The following is a 20419-nucleotide window of genomic DNA, read 5'->3' as shown; positions in this document are numbered from 1 at the left end:
TGGACTATTCTATAGGAAATCAATTATATTTCTTTGTACCTTGGCTTGTTTATTTAACTTTTTTTTTACACTGGATTCTGGATTTCAGCATTTGTTGTTTCTAATCCTTCAAATTCTTTTTCCCTCACTCCAAGAAAAACAAGGCAAACCTTCAAAAAGTGCTGTCAATAATGGCAACAATGAATCCAAAGGTTCTTTTAGCAAATATGCACATATATTTAAATAACATTACCTAATCTCACGTCTGGGTATCACCCCTATCAGTTTCACAAAGATTCTCAATCAAATGAGCCATGGATACAAGCTCATTTTTCTTCTTTCGGGAATGGTTCTAAAGAAATAATTTTCTTAAGGGATAGGCAGCAGAGGTTTCATACTTATTCATATTTTCAAAAGGTGTGGGTTCTCTGATCTTCTGTCATCACTCCATTTTTCGTTAATTATCCAGAACATTGGCTGCCCTCTAGCAGCTAACAACATTTACCACGTATCATAATATTTAGTGCCCATAATGTTCTTGGTTGTTATTTTGTTGCTGCATTGAGGATATGCTTACTTGACGTGAGTAGTATCATTGAAAAGAAACAGTGAACTGCAAAGGGCAACTTGTAGAAACCTATATTTAGTATTACGACATAATGATCCAAAAACATAACAATGATATTCTCAAACTGAGAAAATCTGATAATGGTAATTGTATTTTTCATTAATTTAATTAGTTTACTACATATCCACATAGATAATGGAACAAAACTAATCTAGACTCAAAAATGACATCATGACATACATTCATAGTCATACAACATGGAAACAGAATCTTTGGTTCAACCATCCACGTCAACCATGTTCCCCAAAGTAGTCCATTTGCCTGCATTTGGTCCCAAACCCTCCAAACCTTACCTATTCATGTACTTATCCAAATGTCTTTTAAATGTTGAAATGTTGCATCTGGCAGTTCATTCCACACAGTAACCACGTTGTATTTTTAAAAAAGTTTCCCCTCATGTCCCTTTTAAAACTTCCTTCTCTCACCTTCAAAATATGCCCCCTATGTTTGAACACCCCCACCCCAGGGAAAAGACCCTTGCTATTCATCTTAGCTATGTCCCTCATCCTTTTATGAACCTCTTGAAGGTCACCTCTCAACCTCCTCGGCTCCAGTGACAAAAATCTTTATTAGTAGTCTATAGATTTTAAACAGAACAATATAGCATTTTTAAATATTTAAATATAATTGTCACAGGCTTATCCCCCTCTTAAAAAGACAAAGCCTCAAGTATTATTATTCAAAATTTTAAATTGTCTTGAATAGTGATCAGCACTGTTCTGTCAGGGTGACAACAGATATAATTTGCTTTCTTTTGCTTTAAATAATCTAATTTTCTAGAACTATCAACTCACTTTAGTCAAATCCCTTTTAATAAATTCAGACTTTCAATAAAGAGTTGTTGCTGCCATTTTAACAACAGAGACATGATCCAAATCAGATTAGAAATTACTTCTCCCTATTTCTCTATGGAAAATACTGTTAAATTGTAAACTTCTTCAAACAGGTGGAGATAGGTGTCCATCTACTTCAGACATTAATATACAAAAAAAAAGCATTTATTTTCCCTCAAAATTACAGCAACTAACTGGATAGTTGCCCATAATGCTTATGCCTTCCCACCATGCTCTGCACCCACATGAAACACAGAAACGGTTCTCTACATTACCTGGCCTTCCAGCAGTTTGCTCCATACAGGTGTCAGGAAGAAGAGGATTCCAGTCTTGGCCCCTGGTAGTTGCACGTTATTGATCAGAAGTATTATCAGGATGAGGTATGGAAAAATGGCTGTAAAATACACCACCTGGAAGGCAGAGTAAGAGATTAATGGTGTAGAAAGAAGTTCCAAAATAAGACTAGATTACCATTTTAAACATATGGAAACACTCAGCTTATTACAGTGTTCTTGTTCAATTAGTTCTCAGCTATTTTCAAGATTCAGTTTGCCAATACCATCCATGAATGCTCCTTTCCCCACATCGAGAATTACTAAATTCTCACTCTTCCAGAGAGGAGGTAGCAAGTTGAAGTCAGTTACAATCCCCGGAAGAATGAGAGAGGAGAAAAATCTGAATTCCCTCTCCCAATGGATGAGTTTAGGTAAAAGCACACATAGGTTTCTGGTCCAATATCTCAGTTTGAGCTGATTTATCTGATTGTTTTTATGTAGCAACAGGAGAAAGCACCTCTGAATCTGTGCATCTGTAGCAGCAAAACATTGCAACCAATGTTATTGCTTCGAAATACCTCCTTCCATGCCAGCATGAAAGACCTTCAAGGGAATAAATTTTTCTGATATCAGGAAAAATTCAAAGAATTGCAGGGGAAGGATAACACATTGGGGTTAAATACTCTACATAGGATCACAGAGCATTCATAATTGAAAGCTCAGGACAAGAATCGCGTCCTCTGGCTGCTGATTATCTTTTCCTTTTCCATGTGCACACCTGGAAGTTTAGCTAATGCTGTTCGGTAGGTTTAAACATACTTATCGGGGTGTGAACGGAGAAGTAACTCAAACTGGAAGGTAGTAAAGTTGGTAACAGGAACATACTTACAGGGATAGGCAGGGTAGGTGCAGGTAAAATATCTCCCCTGTTTGTACAGCCTAGATTCAGGAGGCACAATTTCAAAATAGAAGGGATGTCAGATAGGTCTGTGATAAGGAAAAATGTCTTTATTCTGAAGGGTGGGAATCAATGGGTTGTGGAAGCTCAATCTGATGTTTAATAGACAGCTTAATAGTTTTCTGATTACCAATGGCATACAGAGTTACGGAGATGGGGTGGGTAAAAGGCACTGAAGTGTTCGAACAGACGAGACTATAATGAATAGAAAGGCAGCTTTGACAATCTCAATTGCAATGCCTCTATGTTCATATATTATGCACAGGGTGATCGTGAAAATCCTTCCCTTCCTCTCTCCCATTTGATGGGCGGAGGACGGAAAAAGCAGGAAAGAAAAGTGCAGTTTAATGACGCCAACATGTGGAGGGAAATCAAAACATTTCTTGTAACATTGAACAAAAAACCGTATATCACAGGAACAGGCCTTTCACCCCTCCAAGCCTGCTACATTTTGCCCTTCCATACTAAAACTGTCTTCGCTTACAGGATCTGTATCCCTGTATTTCCTTCCCATTTATGTATTTATCCAGGTGTTTCTTGAAAGCTGCTATTGTGTTTGCTTCCACCACCTCCTCTGGCAATGCGTTTGAGGCACTCATCACCCTTGTGTGAAAGACTTGCCCCGCACATCTCTTTTAAGCATCCTTGCTTGCACCTTGAACCCTAGTAAATGACCTGTCCACTCTGGGAAATAGCCTCGTACTTTCCACTCTATCCGTGACATTCACAATCTTATAAACTCTTATTCGGTCACCCTTCAACTTTCTTCGTTCCAGTGAAAACAGAATCTATCCAATCTTTCTTCATAGCTAAAATACCCCATACCAGGCAACATCCTGGTAAACTTTTTATATACACTCTCTAAAGCACCACATCCTTCTCGTATTGTGGTGACCAGAACTGAAAGCAATATTGGGAGAAAGTGAGGACTGCAGATGTTGGAGATCAGAGTAAAGAGTATGGTGCTGGAAAAGCACAGCAGGTCAGTCAACATCTGAGGATGTTTTGGGCATAAACCCTTCATCAGGAATGAGGCTTGTAAGCCAAGGGGTGAGAGATAAATGGGAGGGGGGGTGGGGTTGGGGCGAAAGTAGCTGAGAATGCAATAGGTAGATGGAGGTGAGGACGAAGGTGATAGGTCAGAGAGGAGGGTGGAGCGGATAGATGGGAAAGGTGATGGACAGGTCATGGGGGCAGTGCTGAGTTGGAGGCTTGGGACTGGAATAATATGGGTGGAGGGGAAATGAGGAAATCTACATTGATCTCATGTGGTTGCTGGGTCCCAAGGCAGGAGATGAGGTGCTCTTCCTGCAGGCGTCGGGTGATATGGCTTTGGTGATGGAGGACTCTGCATGTCCTTGGCAGAGTGGGAGGGGGAATTGAAGTGTTCAGTCACAGGGCGGTGGGGTTGGTTGGTGCAGGTGTCCCAGAGATGTTCTCTGAAAGATCCACAAGTAGGCATCCTGTCTCCCCGACGTAGAGGAGACCACATAGGTGTGCAACGGGGGATACAGTAAATGACATTGGTGGAGGTACAGGTAAATTTCTGTCAGATGTGGGAGAATCCTTTGGGGCCTTGGACGGAGGTGAGGGGAGTGGTGTGGGCATTGGAGGTGAGGAGAGTAATGTGGGCGACAGAGGTGAGGGGAGTAGTGTGGGCGGATGTAAGAAGAGTGTTGTGGACTGTGATGAAGATGAGGGGAGTGGTGTGGGCCTTGACAAAGGTGAGGGGAGTGGTGCGGGCTTTGACAGAGATGAGGGGAGTGGCTTCAGCCTTGACGGAGGTGAGGGGAGTGGTGAGAGCTTGATAGAGACGAGGGGCATGGTGTGGGCGAAGGAGGTGAGGATGAGTGGTCTGGGCTTGATGGAGGTGAGGGGTGTGGTGTGGGCGACGGAGGAGGGTGAGTAGTGAGAGCTTGGTGGAGGTGAGGGGCGTGGTGTGGGCTTGGTGGAGGTGAGGGGCGTGGTGTGGGCTTGATGAGGGTGAGTGGTGTGGGCCATGATGAGGGTGAGGGGGGGGTGTGTGCTTGATGGAGATGAGGGGCGTGGTATGGGCAACGGAGGTGAGGGTGAGTGGTGTGAGCTTGATGAGGGTATTGGGATGGTGTGGGCTTTGAGGGAGGTGAGGGGCGTGGTGTGGGCTTGATGAGGGTGAGTGGTGTGAGCGACGAAGGTGAGGGTGAGTGGTGTGAGCTTGATGAGGGTGAGGGGATGGTGTTGATGGAGGTCAGGGGATGGTGTGGGCTTTGATGGAGATGAGGGGCATGGTGTGGGCAATGGAGGTGAGGGTGAGTAGTGTGGGCTTTTGACAGAGCTCACACTACTCCCCTCACCTCAGTCCAAGGATCCTTCCACATCTGACAGAAATTTACCTGTACCTCCACCAATGTCATCTACTGTATCCGTTGCACCCTACGTGGTCTCCTCTACATCAGGGAGACGGGATGCCTACTTGCAGATTGTTTCAGAGAACATCTCTGGGGTACCAACCAACCCCACCACCCTGTGACTGAACACTTCAACTCCCCCTCCCACTCTGCCAAGGACATGCAGTTCCTGGGTCTCATCCATCTGCAATCCCTTACTACCCAATGCCTGGAGGAAGAACGCTTCATATTCCGCCTTGGGAGCCTGCAACCACACGGGATAAATATGAATTTCACCAGTTTTCTCATTTCCCCTCCCCACACTTTATCCCAGTCTCAAGTCTCCAACTCAGCACCACCCACATGACCTGTCCATCCACTTTCCCATCTATTCGCTCCACCCTCCTCTCTGACCTATCACCTTCTCCATCACCTTCATCTACCTATCGCATTCTCAGCTACCTTCGCCCCAACCCCACCCCCCCTTCCCATTTATCTCTCAGCCCTCCCCCGGCCCACAAGCCTCATTCCTGATGAAGGGCTTATGCCTGAAACGTCAATTCTCCTGCTCCTTGGATGCTGCCTGACTGGCTGTGCTTTTCCAGTACCACACTCTCGACTCTGTACACAATATTCCAAGTGTGGCCTAACTAAAGGTCGATAAAATTGCAGCATAACTTGTCTATCCTTAGACTCAATGCCCGTTTCAATGATGGCAAGCAAGCCATAAGCCTGTTTTTACTACCTTATTCACCTGCACTGCCCCCTTCAATGATCTATGGACCTGCACACCCAGATCCTTCTGCATATCAATACTCTGAAGGGTTCTGCCAGTCACTGCCTTTCATTGGTGAGTGCATATCTCCTGCAGGAAACCAATTTCTTCTGGACCCTCCCCAACCCACAAAGTTTTTTTAAAAATCTACTCTCTGCAATCTCCTTATAAAATTGAAATAGAATAATTCCTATTGTATAGTCTGTATCCAAAGTCCACAGAGTTGAAGAGTGTGGTGCTGGAAAAGCACAGCTGGTCAGGCAGTATCCGAGGAACAGGAGAATCGACATTGAGCTTAAGCTCTTCATCAGGAAAGATGTCCAAAGTCCACAGAGCTGACTAAATTTGCAGCAAAAGCCTTGACAGAACCTTCAGAGTTAACTAAACTGATTAAATATCAGTTGTTGAGTAAAACCAACCTTCACTTTTACAAATAACATTGCCTTCTCAAGTATCATCTACTTCAGGGACACTACTACACTGTTTATGCCAACATTTAGTTTTATATGTATTTAAAAATACAATGGTAAGTTTGATCAAACCATTTGGTCCAAATTAAAGCCAGACTCTTTTCGGGTACTAGAAGATTTGGCATTCTGTATAATATTTTATTCAGCTTGGCTTTCCAAAGCAGGCAAAAATCAAAATTAGTCAAGCAAAATATTTGTCTCTGATGTTTCTCTAAGTACTCATATTTACTGCTTCTCACCTTTCCAGTTGATTTAACTCCTTTGAATATACAGAAGTATACAATGATCCAAGCTAATAGGAGTAGACCAAACAACTCCCAGGAAATGCTGCCAATCTCTTCAATCCCTCTACTCATCTGCAACAACCTGTAACTGTACAAAAAAAAGTAAATGTTCAGGCTTTATTAAACTGCAGCTTTTTTTCGTTGTAGAATATTTCTCACTTTGATAATGAATTCATACTCTAATGTGACAGTCATATGGAAATGGCTGTCTGCCCATAATTTACCATGAATTACCAGTCTCAATGGTGTTGACAGGGTATAAGCAGTAAATTCCTGAAGAAGGGCTTACGCCCGAAACATCGATTCTCCTGCTCCTTGGATGCTGCCTGACCTGCTGAGCCTTTCCAGCAACACATTTTTCAGCTCAGGGTATAAGCAGTGTTAAGGTTACTCTCCCTCCACCTATTTCATATATTTAGAAGTAAAATCATTTAAGAGTCACAGTGAATATCAAGGTACATGTGGAAAATGTCCAATGTGCAAGAAACTCATTAAGCATAAACTAGTGTTTGCCCAATTGTCTGGCTGTGTTTGGGAAGTGGCATGAAGGGATCAGAATCATTCAAAACAAGAATCTCTGCAGTCCTTGCCACAGGAGACTGTGTTTTATTCATTCAGCTGAATTGGTTTGCATTCTTGGCCTTCACTAGTACTGATGCTCCAACAGTGATTTCAACTGAATTGAGTCCAGGGGCATGAGGAATATTACAACTTTCCTGTTTGGTTTTTAATTTTTTAACTGGATATCTTGCAAATGTTCAGCATGCAAATGCCCTACAACTCCACCCTCTAGACAAGCAGGAAATGATAAACCAGTTAGCACAAGATCTGTTGTTAGGAATCACCATCGTATTTACTAGGATGTTTCCTGGTATGGAGGGAAAATCTTACGAGGAAAGATTGGGGGACTTGAGGCTGTTTTCATTAGAGAGAAGGTTGAGAGGTGACTTAATTGAAACATACAAGATAATAAGAGGGTTAGATCAGGTGGACAGTGTGAACCTTTTTCCGAGGATGTTGATGGCAAGTATGAAGGGGCATAGCTTCAAATTGAGGGGTGATAGATATAGGACAGATTCAGAGGTAATTTCTTTACTCAGTGTAGTATAGGCGTGGAACGCTCTGCCTGCAACAGTTTACGGGCATTTAAGTGACAATTTGATAGGCATAGGGACAAGAATGGAATAGTGTAGGTTTGATGGGCTTCAGATTGGTTTCACGGCGGCGCAACTTCGAGGCTCAAAGGGCCTGTACTGTGCTGTAATGTTTTATGTTCGATATACATGTAATTAAGGTTAGTGACGGAACACCTTGAAATTTATTCAGCTGATCAGACAGCCAGCATCAACTTGTAGAGGTTAGATCATCCTTGAACTTGACTGAATTGTTAATGACTAAAGCAGTGCCTATACATGTTATTTATACGAATGAAACTATCTAATTTTTAAATTAAAATTTGCTGGCTAAAGCTGATGGAAGAGGCAATATTAATCTCATTAGTGAAGTGTGGCAGAAGACAGAGAATATGTAATAGGGAGGTATTCTAATTGGTAGAATGGGAGTTATTGCATCCTGCAAGGATGTGTGTTGGAACTTAGCTACTCATTGTATTTATTGATGGCTTAGGTGTTAGGATTGAAAGCCATAAATCTACATTTGCCAATGATACCAATGTAAACAACATAAATGAAAGCATAAAGTTACCAAAAAATATTAATAGATTCAGCAAATGGTAATTGGTAAAACTGTTAAATGGATTTAAGAATAGGAAACTGGGAGGTTGTCCACTTTGGACCTCAAAAGAATGGAACAGGGTATTTTCCGAATGCTGCAATATGAGAAACAGTGTAGTTCCAAAGAAACTTGATGGGCCATGTATGTTGATCTTTAAAATATCATGTGCACCTACAAAAGTAATCAAAAAGGCTATGTATGTAAGGCACTAACCTTAATTAGAGGTTCAGTGGGATTAAAAAAAATGCTGGGAAAATATCTGAACAGAAAAATGCCAAATATGACTTGTTTGATATAATTACTGATTAAAAGTATCCATAATCCTGACTATCAGAATTCCTTCTTCACCGGGCCTACAAAAACTATTTTACAACAATGAGCTTGACTGTTTACAACTTGTGGAAGTGTTTATCCTCTTTAGAAAAAGAGACACTTTTAAGTATCTAAGTAATTGACATTGCATTTAGACTCAGCGAGTGTTTGAATAAATAATGATATTTACTTCTAATCTGCTACTGGTTCTTTAAGTGGACCACACTATCATGAGCTTAGAAACACTTCTTTTTTTCCCCCAAATAAAATGGTTATCAACAATAAGGGAAGGGAACCTACTTTTCTTTTCAGTACATGCCCCTGTTGTACTCACTCAAAAAATTGTTGACTGGCAGATCGAAGGTGAGTGGCATTCCCAGGAAATCCATTGGAGCAGTTCTCCACGATGTTCCATGTATTATTACAGCTTTGCCAAGGAAGTGATGATCCAAATGAGTTGAACAGGTAGTATAGAGCCCAGGTGATAATAACATTGTAATAAGTACAGAGCAAGAATGAAATCACAACCGTCGCCACGCCGACACCTGCACAGCATCAAAGAAAGGCCCATTAACCAATAACTACAATTATTACCTATGTATTTAATTGACACAATGTCAGTGTGAAGCTCCAATACGAAACCTAGTTGATAGATCAAACATCAACAGTCAAACCTAATTAACCATTTGAGGACTGTAGCAGCAGTTTTACATCAAAATGTTGTAATGGGGAAAGCATGTAGGAAATATGCAGTCTCCAAATAAAATATTCAATTTCTCTGTGGCATCCTCCCAACTATCCCCCTGACAAAAAGATCAAGGAGGAATTAGGAAACATTTTTTTGAAATCTCTAATGGTTATTCATTGCGATGTTCAATTCATTCATACCCAAGATGAATGAGTAGGTGTGGCCACCTGTAGACACTAAAGTGCAGGAGAAGAGCCAAGTGGTCCACCCCTACATAGAAATTTCACAGCCTAGGTCACTTGTACCTTGTGGGTATGAATTCGAGTTGCTCCAGTTCCATTGTGGATTCAGACCAATTCGTATTTTCTTTAGAAGGTAAAATATTCATTGTATTATGCACAAATTCAGCTAAATTAGACAGCAAACTAAAATTTCCAACAATAGTTACTACTAATCAACCAAGACTGAAAATGACATCTACCCATAATTCATGGGTGCACTTCATATCAACAAACTTGCCCTCAACAAGATTAGGTTCCTTCTTCAGATAGTTCCACATGCAAAGTCAGCCAAGATAGAGTTGCTGCCTCAAGTTAAATCTCAAGACGCAGTCATTGCTGATAAGGCATACATTTATTGCCTATGCCCATATGCCCTCCAGGTGAGATTTCTTCTTGAATTACAATTGAGAGGTTCCAGTGTCCACATTTTGACCTGGAAATGAAGAAGGAATGGAGATATGTATCCGAGCCAGGGTGATATGGAACCTGGAAGGAATGTTTTCTTATGCCACATCTACTGTGCTTGTTCTTATTAGGTGGAAGAAAGTACTGAAGTACTGCAACAAATCACTATTACTTTATTTTGTAGATAATATGGTGCATTAAAAGTATGACAATGGTGAAGAGCTAGATGAAGCTGAAAATGGCTTTGTCCTTCATAGTATTGAGTTTTGAATGTTTTCACAGCTGCAGTCATTCAGTCAAGTAGAAAGTATTTTGTCATACAGTTCCGAAACTCTACAAATGCTGCCAGACTTGCTGAGTTTCTCCAGCATTTGTTTTTATTTCATGTTTCCAGCATCTGCAATGTTTTGCTTATATTCTAGTATATGCTTTATCTGTGCCTTTGGCTGATGGAGAGGCCATTTAGTGTTGTGAGATGAATTACATGGTATAAAATACCCAAACTCGGAGCTGTTCTAGTATTCACAGCATCTGTGTGGCAGGTCCAGTTGAGTTTCTAGTCAACAGGAATACCCATATCTTGGTGGAGAGATGTCTAGCAACGGTTAGAGTGGTGCTGGAAATGCAGAGCAGGTCAGGCAGCATCCAAGGAGCAGGAAAATCGATGTTTCAGACAGGAGCCCTTCAACAGATCCTGCCCGAAATGTCGATTTTCCTGCTCCTTGGATGCTGCCTGACCTGCTGTGATTTTCCAGCACCATTCTAACCTTGACTCTAATTTCCAGCATCTGCAGTCCTCACTTTTGCCTAGATATCTAGCAATGTTAATGCCATTGAATCTCAAAGCATAATTTCTCTTGATGATTGGCATTGTCTGCCACCTTTTGGGGAAAATAATATTTGCCGCCTACTAGCCTAAACTTGTATGTTGTCCAGGGTTTGCTGCATGAGCTGCTCCATTATGTGTTGAATTGTGAATGGACAGGAGTGTTGTGAAATCAAACATCCTCACTTCCAACCTTATAATGAAGGTGTAGGCACTAATGAATCAGCTTTTCTTTTTAGATTCAGAAGATGCTCGAGCAGTGAGCAAAAGACACCGCTACAATAGTTGCTTTTTTTTCCCCCGAAAAAGGTGTATCATCCTGCTCTTTTAAGAGACTGGGAATTGTAAAATCTCCAAGTATAATTCTTAAATCCCAAGTCCACCTGTAAAGGAATTAGACCGGAGTCAAAAAAACAAGTGACTAACTTTACTAAATGCTGCAGGAGTCCTGATATCTTACTCCAACTATTTGAACTTTAACCTAAACAAAATTTAAGAATACAAAATCATACACTGCACTCACAAAGATTGTTTTCCTACAATGTGCTAATGACTTACGAACTGTTCTTTGTTTACATCTTGAAGTGTTTATCCCTTTGCATGTAAGTTTTCCTCAATTATCTGCGTGCCTGAACAGAACCAAAGTGGTGAAAGAGAAATCATGTTTGACAGATTTGCTAGAGTCCTTTGAGGTTAATAATAAGCGGAGTTGATAAATGGGAAGTGTTACATATATTGTATTTAAATTTCCAGAAGGCAATCAATAAAGCATCACAAAAGGTTATTAAACAACAAAGGCACTCAGTGTTAAAGGTAATGTATCAAGATTGGTTTACACACAGAAGGCAGAGAGCTGGGATGAATGGATCTTTTTCCATTTTAAAAATGTAACTAGTGGAATATCACGAAGATCAGTGCTAGGTATTCAATAATTTACTATCTATATAAATTATTTGGAGGAGAGATACAGAATATAATGTATCCAAATTTGCTGATGCGAGAGGACATAAGACATTTCCAAGGGGATAGACAGGTTTAGTGAGTGTTCAAATATTTGGAAGATGGAGTTTCACGTAGGAATGTGCAAGGTTACACACGTGGGCAGGAAGAACCATAAGTCAAACTGATATGGACAGAAACTCAAAATAAAAGGTATATAGGTGTTTTTGTATATGCAGGTGCATCAAATAATTAAGAAGGGGAGCGTAATATTGGCCTTTATTGCTAGAGGGCTGGAGAGGGAAAATCCTATTAGAAGTGCACAGGGGTGTTGGAGAAGCTGAACATGGAGTACTGTTGTGGTCATCGTATGTTTAAAGTGACCACACAACAGGGGGTGGGCACACTTTTTTTTCAAAAAAAAATTCACGACTACAAACATTAAAGGAAACAGGGAGTTTCCTTTTATCTCTCCTGCACTTTTTAGTCCTCACATGCAAAGGCCTTCATCATCTCGGGCAAAGGGTTATGCCTGTTACATTTAGCTGATTGATGGGGTCACTGAGTGACTCAAACTGACTGAAAATTGATATCCATGATGATGGAATCCTCAGGAGATGGCGGAGGAGCCCAACCTACTGTGTACCTTTTGGCTGAAAGTGATAACAATTTTTTTTTATAATGCATATTGGGCTCTGCCAACAAGACAACATATTCATGGCCTCTTCTACTTCCATCAGTTGCTTAATTGTTCACCATTCACAGATGGAATGTGGCAAGATTGCAGAGCTTTGACTTAACATGTTGGTTGAGGCGATTCATTGCAGTTTATATTCTGCCATGTTTGCTATTTAGCAGAAGTATAGTCTGTATTGTAGCTCCACCAGGTTGATACTTTATTTTGAGGAACTTGGCTTCATGGTTTAGGAATACTGTAAGATGTACTAAGCCAAAAAGTCGCACATTATGGTGGTAAACTATTATGTTGCTCTGCACAAATATTAAGATATTTGATTAGTTTTTAAATGCTACTCTGCAAGATATATCGCTACATAATATAATAAAGGGCATCAAATTTGCAAAAGCAGGACTTGGTCTCCACGAAGACTTATGGTCATCACTTTGCCAATAGCATCATGGACAGAGGCATCTGTGAGAAGACTGGTAAGGAAGATTTCAAGTAGGTTATTCCTTTGTGGTCATTTTCTCACAACAGCTTCAAGATTTTACTTGTAATATACGTCCTTTAAGATTTGACCGGTTCATTTTGTGGTGATACCACTGAGTCACACTTAGTGATGGATTTTGAATTGTGTCTCCATATCTCCCATCATCCCCAAATTATATTCTGTGCCCTTGCTACCCTCAGCACTTTGTTAAACAGCGAACAGTATTGATGATTTGACCATCATTATTAATGGCAGTCTGTGATTCATCTCCAATTCAATACACATACATTCTCAAGCCTATAAAGTTCGCACAGGGTATCAGATGCTCGCTCAACAAAAGTATGAACATTTCATAGATTTCCTTTAAGTTATTTTCTTTGGTTGACTGGATATAAATTGCTTAAGCATTTTGAGAATGCTATTGGCAACATTTTCCTGTCCCAAGCAGTGTGTTCGCCTGGTATATTTGAGAAATCACATATTTTGGGAATTGATCTTCAGGTATTCTGCTGAACTAACATTTTACTAATTTTCAGCTTACCTTTTTGGGTAGCCTAGTATTAGTCAAAGTAGGTCAGCATAATAAGAGTAAAATACCACATATGCTGGAAATCTGAAACAAACAGAAATGCTGGAGAAACTTAGCGGGTCTGGCAGAATCTGTGGAGACAGAAAGAGTTAACATTTCAAGTTCAATATGGCAGATCATGAGCAGTGGATGATAAGCCTCCTTAGCTTTGACTTATAATCTATGGTGGACATATTTGTTCTTCTGAATATCTCCCTATCCAGAATCTAGTGTCATCATCTAATTTTCACTATCTTTAAGGCAAACGAGGTTGAAATGATTGGTCATGTAACAATTGTATAAGTAGTCCAGCTATTGCACTAATGCAATCATGTTAGAATTAATGTCATTATAGATCTTGGATTTGGTTGCCCACTTAATGCCTATTTTATTCAATAATCTCAGATCATTCCAAGAGCATTTACTGGCTTTAAACAATCTGCAGTGCTCCTTGGTGAGATGACCATCATGTGATTTGGCACTTCCAAGATGAACTTATCTAATGGAATATGTGCTAATTCATGCTGCTAATATAGGATGACACTCAGGGTTTTCAGGACTATTTTCTTCAAGCTGGTTGCCTCACCACACAGCCAAATTTCTCACATCCTTCGGAAATGACCAATGGTGACAAAGCAGTCCTCTTCTGTGTGGGGAAAATTATACGTAACCAAAAGCTCCCACACAAGTTCTTCTGGAATTTTAGTTTTGGGCTTCAGGTGAAAAGAATTATACAACTTGACATCATCATCCATCTTGAAAGAGCTGAAGGAACATGATAGTTAACAGATTGTTTCCTTGTTCATATTGGACTTTAATGCAACTTCACGGAATCCAGAGTCAACTCCCAGGAACTTCTTCCTATTCAACTGTGAGGCCTTGTCTAGCATATTGGTCCTGCTTATGGGAAAAAATAAATTCAGAGATGGGGATTGTTTCTTTTGTTTTATCAACTCAAAAATACTTTTATTTGTTACCACAAAGCACCATATCCTTTTCTCTATTTAAGTTTCAGTCATCTATCATCAAGGATCGCATCTCATCAGCATTTCCACCTTCACTCTTTCTGTATCAGAGTTTCTGGTCACAAAATTCCACCCCAGTGGCCTTTTTCATCTGCTTCATGTCATTTCCACAAATTCCAATGTTACTTCCCACAGCAAGTTGAATATTTCCTCTCCTTACTTTGCTAAGTGACTGCAGTTTTCTACAACACCATTCTTCATTCGACACTTCTATTTAGTAGCTGCATTTTCTGAAGTTCTTTTCCCTGTAACTGTTGAATCAACACATGTGGATTTGTTTCTTCCCCAGTCACCAAAAGCACGTTCCATATAAGGACTTGTTTGCACCTGTTCCTTACCAATATGCTAGATTTAGTACAGAATGTGTGGTCTTCTCAATATAGTAGTTTGGATGATCAATTTCTCTCTTTCATTTCAAGTACAATTCATACCCACCCATAGACTGCAATTCTAACACCTCTTGTTTTCACTTCAGATTTCAGACTATCCTCCTATTCTGTTTCAATCAATTTCAGAACCAAAATTTATCAGCATCTTCTTTCTTGCTCCTGATGACTTTTAATCAATTGATTTAAACATTGACTAAAACTATCAAAACCTTATTATTTATATTCACCCCTCTCCCTTTCATTCTGGAGCTGCAATTGAGCTGAAGTTTGCACAATCCATTTGTGTATACAGGCTTTAACCCAGAAAAACAATTAACTATTTGTGAACATTGATAGCATAGATGTACTGTTCGATTCTGCCCATTGTTTACTCCATCTCGTATTGGTCATTTGAAGTGGGGAATCCTACAAATTTAAATTTTTCTTCATGTGCCAAACTAGACAGAACTGCACATTTTGAAAATCAAACAGCCACTGAGAACTCAAAGGGTCAAGCATCAGATAGAACAAAACTTAGGGGGAAAAAAAAAAGTTCCTGCCTCTCTCAAAATAACAAACTGAGTAAGTATTTGCAACTTCATCTTTCCAATCAAGATAGATATGAACAAGACACAGAGCAATTACCAGTGTGTTGCTTTATGCAGGTATAACATAATTAAATATTCACCTTTCCAAATTCCCAAACGATAGCATAGGTTTGCATTGACATTTTTAAAGCCCTAAATAAATTCTTAGTGAGAAGCAGAAATATTTTGCAATAAACAACTTAACGAGAACCCAACCCTGAGGGTTGGCAAAGACCTTGTATTGTATACAAAAGCACTGTTAATTGTCAGCATCAGGGGATGGACTTATTACAATTGTTAACTCAAACATACTTTTACTAAAGGAAAAAAAAATCAAGATTTTGCATCAGTGTCATCTATCCGCATCCAGAGACAACACACTGTAATGTAGAATTGGTTATAAGAGACAGATGTAAAATAGCCTACCCTGAATGTGATATATGCAGCAAATCATTGCAGAGGTAATTATTACAGATACACAACAATGTTATAATTCAGTAATTGTAAAATGAAGCATTTTTCAGTAAGAGTGCCGTTAACCGACGATGTTATAATCCATGTCCAGATGAATCTTGTAGCCACTTTCCTTCCTACATTGTGTTGCGAGCCCGCCCTGATAAAATGTGGCAGCTGTAATGGTGGCATTAAAAGGAGAAAAAAAAGAAAAAATATCATCAAACTGTAATGTAAGTCACAAAATTCAGCAAATTCAAAAAGGAAGATACATTTCAAATATTTAAGAGACTGAAGAAACTCTAAACAGTAAAACCAACAAGTGAGAGCACATGCTCAAATTCAGACCACCACCAAAGAAATCATCAAAAGTAACTTGATGATTCCAGACATCATTCAATCACTAAACACATCTCTGCTTGCAGATTTCATAAGAAATGAATTTTCATTTAAAATAAAGGGATGCACTGCTGTACAGAGTATAGGCCTCTACGGGGTTCGATATATTTAAATACAGACCAACAGTACACTCTTGGACATAAAATCTTATTTAAGTCCCATAATTCTGTAAGAGATTCAACTCAAAAATGGATAAATCCCTAGATTCATATTACATAACCAAACTTCCCATTACAAGTGTACTTGGTTTTTAAAATCAGACTCTGCATCCATTCTTTACTATTCCCAAAAAAAAAATCACAAAGCATCCAGTTTCCGTCCTTGACAGCAATCAAACTGAATTCATCAGTATCATAACAATATTTGTCTGAATCATTGTTCCAATAAATCTTACATATTTGGATAAGATCCAACTCAGTGCTGCATCATCATCACAATTATGTCACGTGTTTGAATCATACAGGGAGATGATAATGTAGTGGTAATGCCACTGGGCTAACACTCTGCGTTTGCCCGAAACATCGATTTTCCTGCTCCTTGGATGCTGCCTGACCTGCTGTGCCTTTCCAGCACCACTCTAATCCTAACACTCCAGAAGCCCAGCCTAATGTTCTGGGGACATGGGTTCAAATCCTCCCTTAGTGGAACTTAATTCAACTAAGAAATAATCTCAATAATCAAGATAACATTTAGATAATTTGTGAAACCATCATATTAAAAACTGTCTGGTTTATTAATGCCCTTTAAGGAAAGAAAAAATTCAGTCTGACCCAGTCTGGTGCACAAGTGATGCCATACCCACAACAATGTAATTGATGCTTACTATGTGGGAGGATCAATAAAAAGGCATTGGACATAAACCTTCAGCCTAGTCAGTCAGTCATTAACCTTTTGAAAACTTCAGTAATAAGAACATACCAAAAGTAAAACTAGAATTACAAGTTATAAAATACACACAGCTCTATTAAACTGGCTAATTCTGCTTAAACAATTAGGGATTTTGATGTTCAGTTTGAAGTCTGACATGGTAGGTCTAATTGATGCATGAATGCTGTGAGAAATTAATCCCTGTTTAAGAAAGAGTGGCACAGATCTAAGTCAAGACCAATGTTAATCATGTAAAGAAAATTAAAGACCTCAAGAACAAACATGATACCATTTCTGAAGAAGAAGAAAATAGTGTTTACAAAAGAAAAAGAAAAATTGAGCAGTGTGAGCTCAGAAGCCAAGATCAGAAGTTAGGATGTTTGCTGATGTTCAGTACCGTTTGAGCCTCATCAGATACTGTAGTAGTCCATGTTCAAATGCAGCGAGATCTGGATAATATCCAGACTTGAGCTGACAAGTGCCAAATAACATATACGCCATACAAATGGCGGGCAATGACCACAGTGTTCCCATCACTGAATCCCCAACATCATGGGGTTACCATTGACCAGAAACTCAACCGGATTTGTCAAATAAACAGTGGCTACAAGTACAAGTCAGAGCCTAGGTTAGGAATACTGTGGTAAGTAACTCACCAAGTGATTCCTCACCATCTACAAGGCACAAATCAGGATTTGATGGAATTCTCCATTTGCCTGGAGGGTGGAGCTCCAATACCACAAGAAGCTTAACACCATCCAGGACAAAGCAGCCCACTCGATTGGTGCTAAATCCACAAGCATCCACTCCCTCCACCAGCAATGCTCAGTGTACTATCTCCAAGATACTCTGTAGAAATTCACCAAAGGTTCCCAGACAGCATCTTCAAAACCCATGCCGACTTCCATCTTGAAGGAAAAGGGCAGCAGATACATGGGAACACCAACAACTACAACTGCCACTCTAAGACGCTCATCACCCTGACTTGGAAATATATCGCCATTCCTTCAATGTTGCTGGGTGAAAATCCAGGAATTACCTCCTGAAGGACATTGTGGGACAACCTACAGCATGTGGACTGCAGTGGTTCAAGAAAGCACACCACTTTCTTCTCACGGGCAACTAGAGATGGGCAATAAAATGCTGATCAGGCAGCCATGTTCACATTCTGTTGGTGCATAATAAGAAAAGGCATTATTTAGAAGCAGAGAGATGGGAAATTATAGTCAGACTCATAGTTGTAGAGTTATTGAATCTGTTTCCATGCTCTTCCGTTCAAATTTGTCCATGCCAACCAAGTTTCCCAAAATACTTTAGTCCCACTTGCTTGTGTTCGGCCCAAATCCCTCTAAACCTTTCCTATTCATGAACTTCTCCAAGTATTTTTTAAATATTGTAACTGTACCTGCACCTACCACTTCTTCTGGCAATTCATTCTATATAAACCATCCTTTGTGTGAAAAGGTTGCCCCTTTTAAATCTTTCTTTTATCACCTTAAAATTACGCCCTCTAGTTTTGAATTCCCTCACCCTAGGGAAAAGAGCTGCACTATTCACTTTATCTATGTCCCCCCATGATTTTATAAACCACAATAAAGGTCACCCTCAACCTCACCCTCCAGTGACAGAAGTCCCAGCTTATTCACCCTCTCCTTATAGCTCAAACCCTCCATTCCTGATAACATCCTCTCCAATTTAATAATATCCTTCCTGTATTATCTCAAAAATTTTCTATGAAGTTTTGCAAATTATGGAAGGTTCATCAACAGGATAACTGTTTGAACTGTTTAAACCACATCTCTCTTGGCTATAGGATATTGCTTTTTCAAATAATCCTCCCATGTCTATGCTTAGAATAGACAAACAGAAATGCTTGTTTTTTTCTGATTAGATCTCAACACTCCAAAACACAGATCCTACCATCTTATCGGTTTAAGTCATTTCAACAGGTAGAGTGAATCTTAAACATCCCAATCAAAAAGCAGCATCATTTAGCAATGCAACAAAGCTTCAATATTATATTGCTTCCATGCCTAAATTTTGCAATATTCTCAAAGTTACGCTTCCAAATCCAGAGGTGAAAAACCGACTAACTTTACAAACTGACCCAGCCACAATTTCATTTTTATGGACGCGGACTACTTCAATGTCTGAGGAATTGTGAATAGTGCTATACATTGTTCAATCATTAATGCACAAAACTCACTACTTACCTTATGAAGGAGAGAAGTCATTTATGAAGCAGCTGAAGATGGTTGGGCTCAAAACTACACACAAGAGCTCCTGCAGTGATATCCAGAGTGAGCAAACTCACTCTCAACTCACCTCCAGAATTCACCTCTTTCATTCATTTTTGTATCAAAGCTGTGATGAGGTTTAGATCTGAGTGGCCCTGATGAAGGGCTTTTGCCTGAAACACTGATTTTCCTACTCCTCAGATGTTGCCTGACCTGCTGTGCTTCTCCAGCACTACTCTAATCTTGACTCTGATGGAATCTAGATTGAGTATTACTTAGTAGCTTCTTCCTTTGCCAGTGCTGCTTAAGAACATTAACAACTCCACTGATGACAGTAAATTAATTAAATAGCAAAGACTTATGAATAATAAAAACGCTTCCTAAAAGAGCCAAAAAAAATCTCTTGGAAGTGACAGCATATTCAAGCTGCAACTTGCACTTACTTTTAAGCAAGAACTAACAGTCATGAGAATTAACGAGGTAAAAACAATGACTACAGATGCTGGAAACCAGATTCTGGATTAGTGGTGCTGGAAGAGCACAGCTGTTCAGGCAGCATCCAAGGAGTTTCGAAATCGACGTTTCGGGCAAAAGCCCTTCATTATTCCTGATGAAGGGCTTTTGCCCGAAACGTCGATTTCGAAGCTCCTTGGATGCTGCCTGAACTGCAGTGCTCTTCCAGCACCACTAATCCAGAGTCATGAGAATTGCTAGATTTATTTAAATCTATCCCATTTAACACTGTGATAGTGCAACATGACATGATAGAGAGTATTCTCAGTGTGAAGATGGGACTTCATCTCCTTAAGGATTGTGCAGTGGTCAAGTCTTACTGCTACTGACATGAAAAGATGGACCTGTGGTCGGCAGATTGGTAAGGATGAGATAAAGTACGTTTTTCCCCATTTGTTGGTTCCCTCACCAGTCTAGCAGCTATGGTCTTTAGGACTTGACTGGCTCAGTCATTAATGGTGCTGCTAAAAACCCTTGGTG

At 39.9% G+C, this 20419-nt stretch overlaps 1 protein-coding gene across 5 annotated transcripts in view; it reads right to left on the bottom strand.

The window, feature by feature from the left end:
* LOC122562580 (sodium- and chloride-dependent GABA transporter 1-like) overlaps positions 1-20419 on the bottom strand; it is a 112117-nt gene that overhangs the window by 21722 nt on the left and 69976 nt on the right. For 2 of the 5 annotated variants that reach the window (XM_043715540.2, XM_043715542.2), the window contains 4 exons: positions 15897-16100; positions 8949-9159; positions 6524-6656; positions 1716-1850 (listed from right to left, as the gene is read on the bottom strand). In XM_043715540.2, the coding sequence (XP_043571475.1) occupies positions 1716-1850; positions 6524-6656; positions 8949-9159; positions 15897-15924 (507 nt within the window). In that variant the 5' untranslated portion in view covers positions 15925-16100. Of the gene's footprint in view, positions 1-1715; positions 1851-6523; positions 6657-8948; positions 9160-15896; positions 19979-20419 lie in introns of those variants that run through there. The other 3 variants (XM_043715539.2, XM_043715538.2, XM_043715541.2) reach the window with 2 other exon arrangements.

The sequence above is a fragment of the Chiloscyllium plagiosum genome, unplaced genomic scaffold (assembly GCF_037043375.1).
Source record: "Chiloscyllium plagiosum isolate Xiang-an unplaced genomic scaffold, Cpla_swu_hap1 HiC_scaffold_24, whole genome shotgun sequence".
Taxonomy (NCBI): domain Eukaryota; kingdom Metazoa; phylum Chordata; class Chondrichthyes; order Orectolobiformes; family Hemiscylliidae; genus Chiloscyllium; species Chiloscyllium plagiosum.
This window is presented reverse-complemented; position numbering and strand designations above follow the sequence as displayed.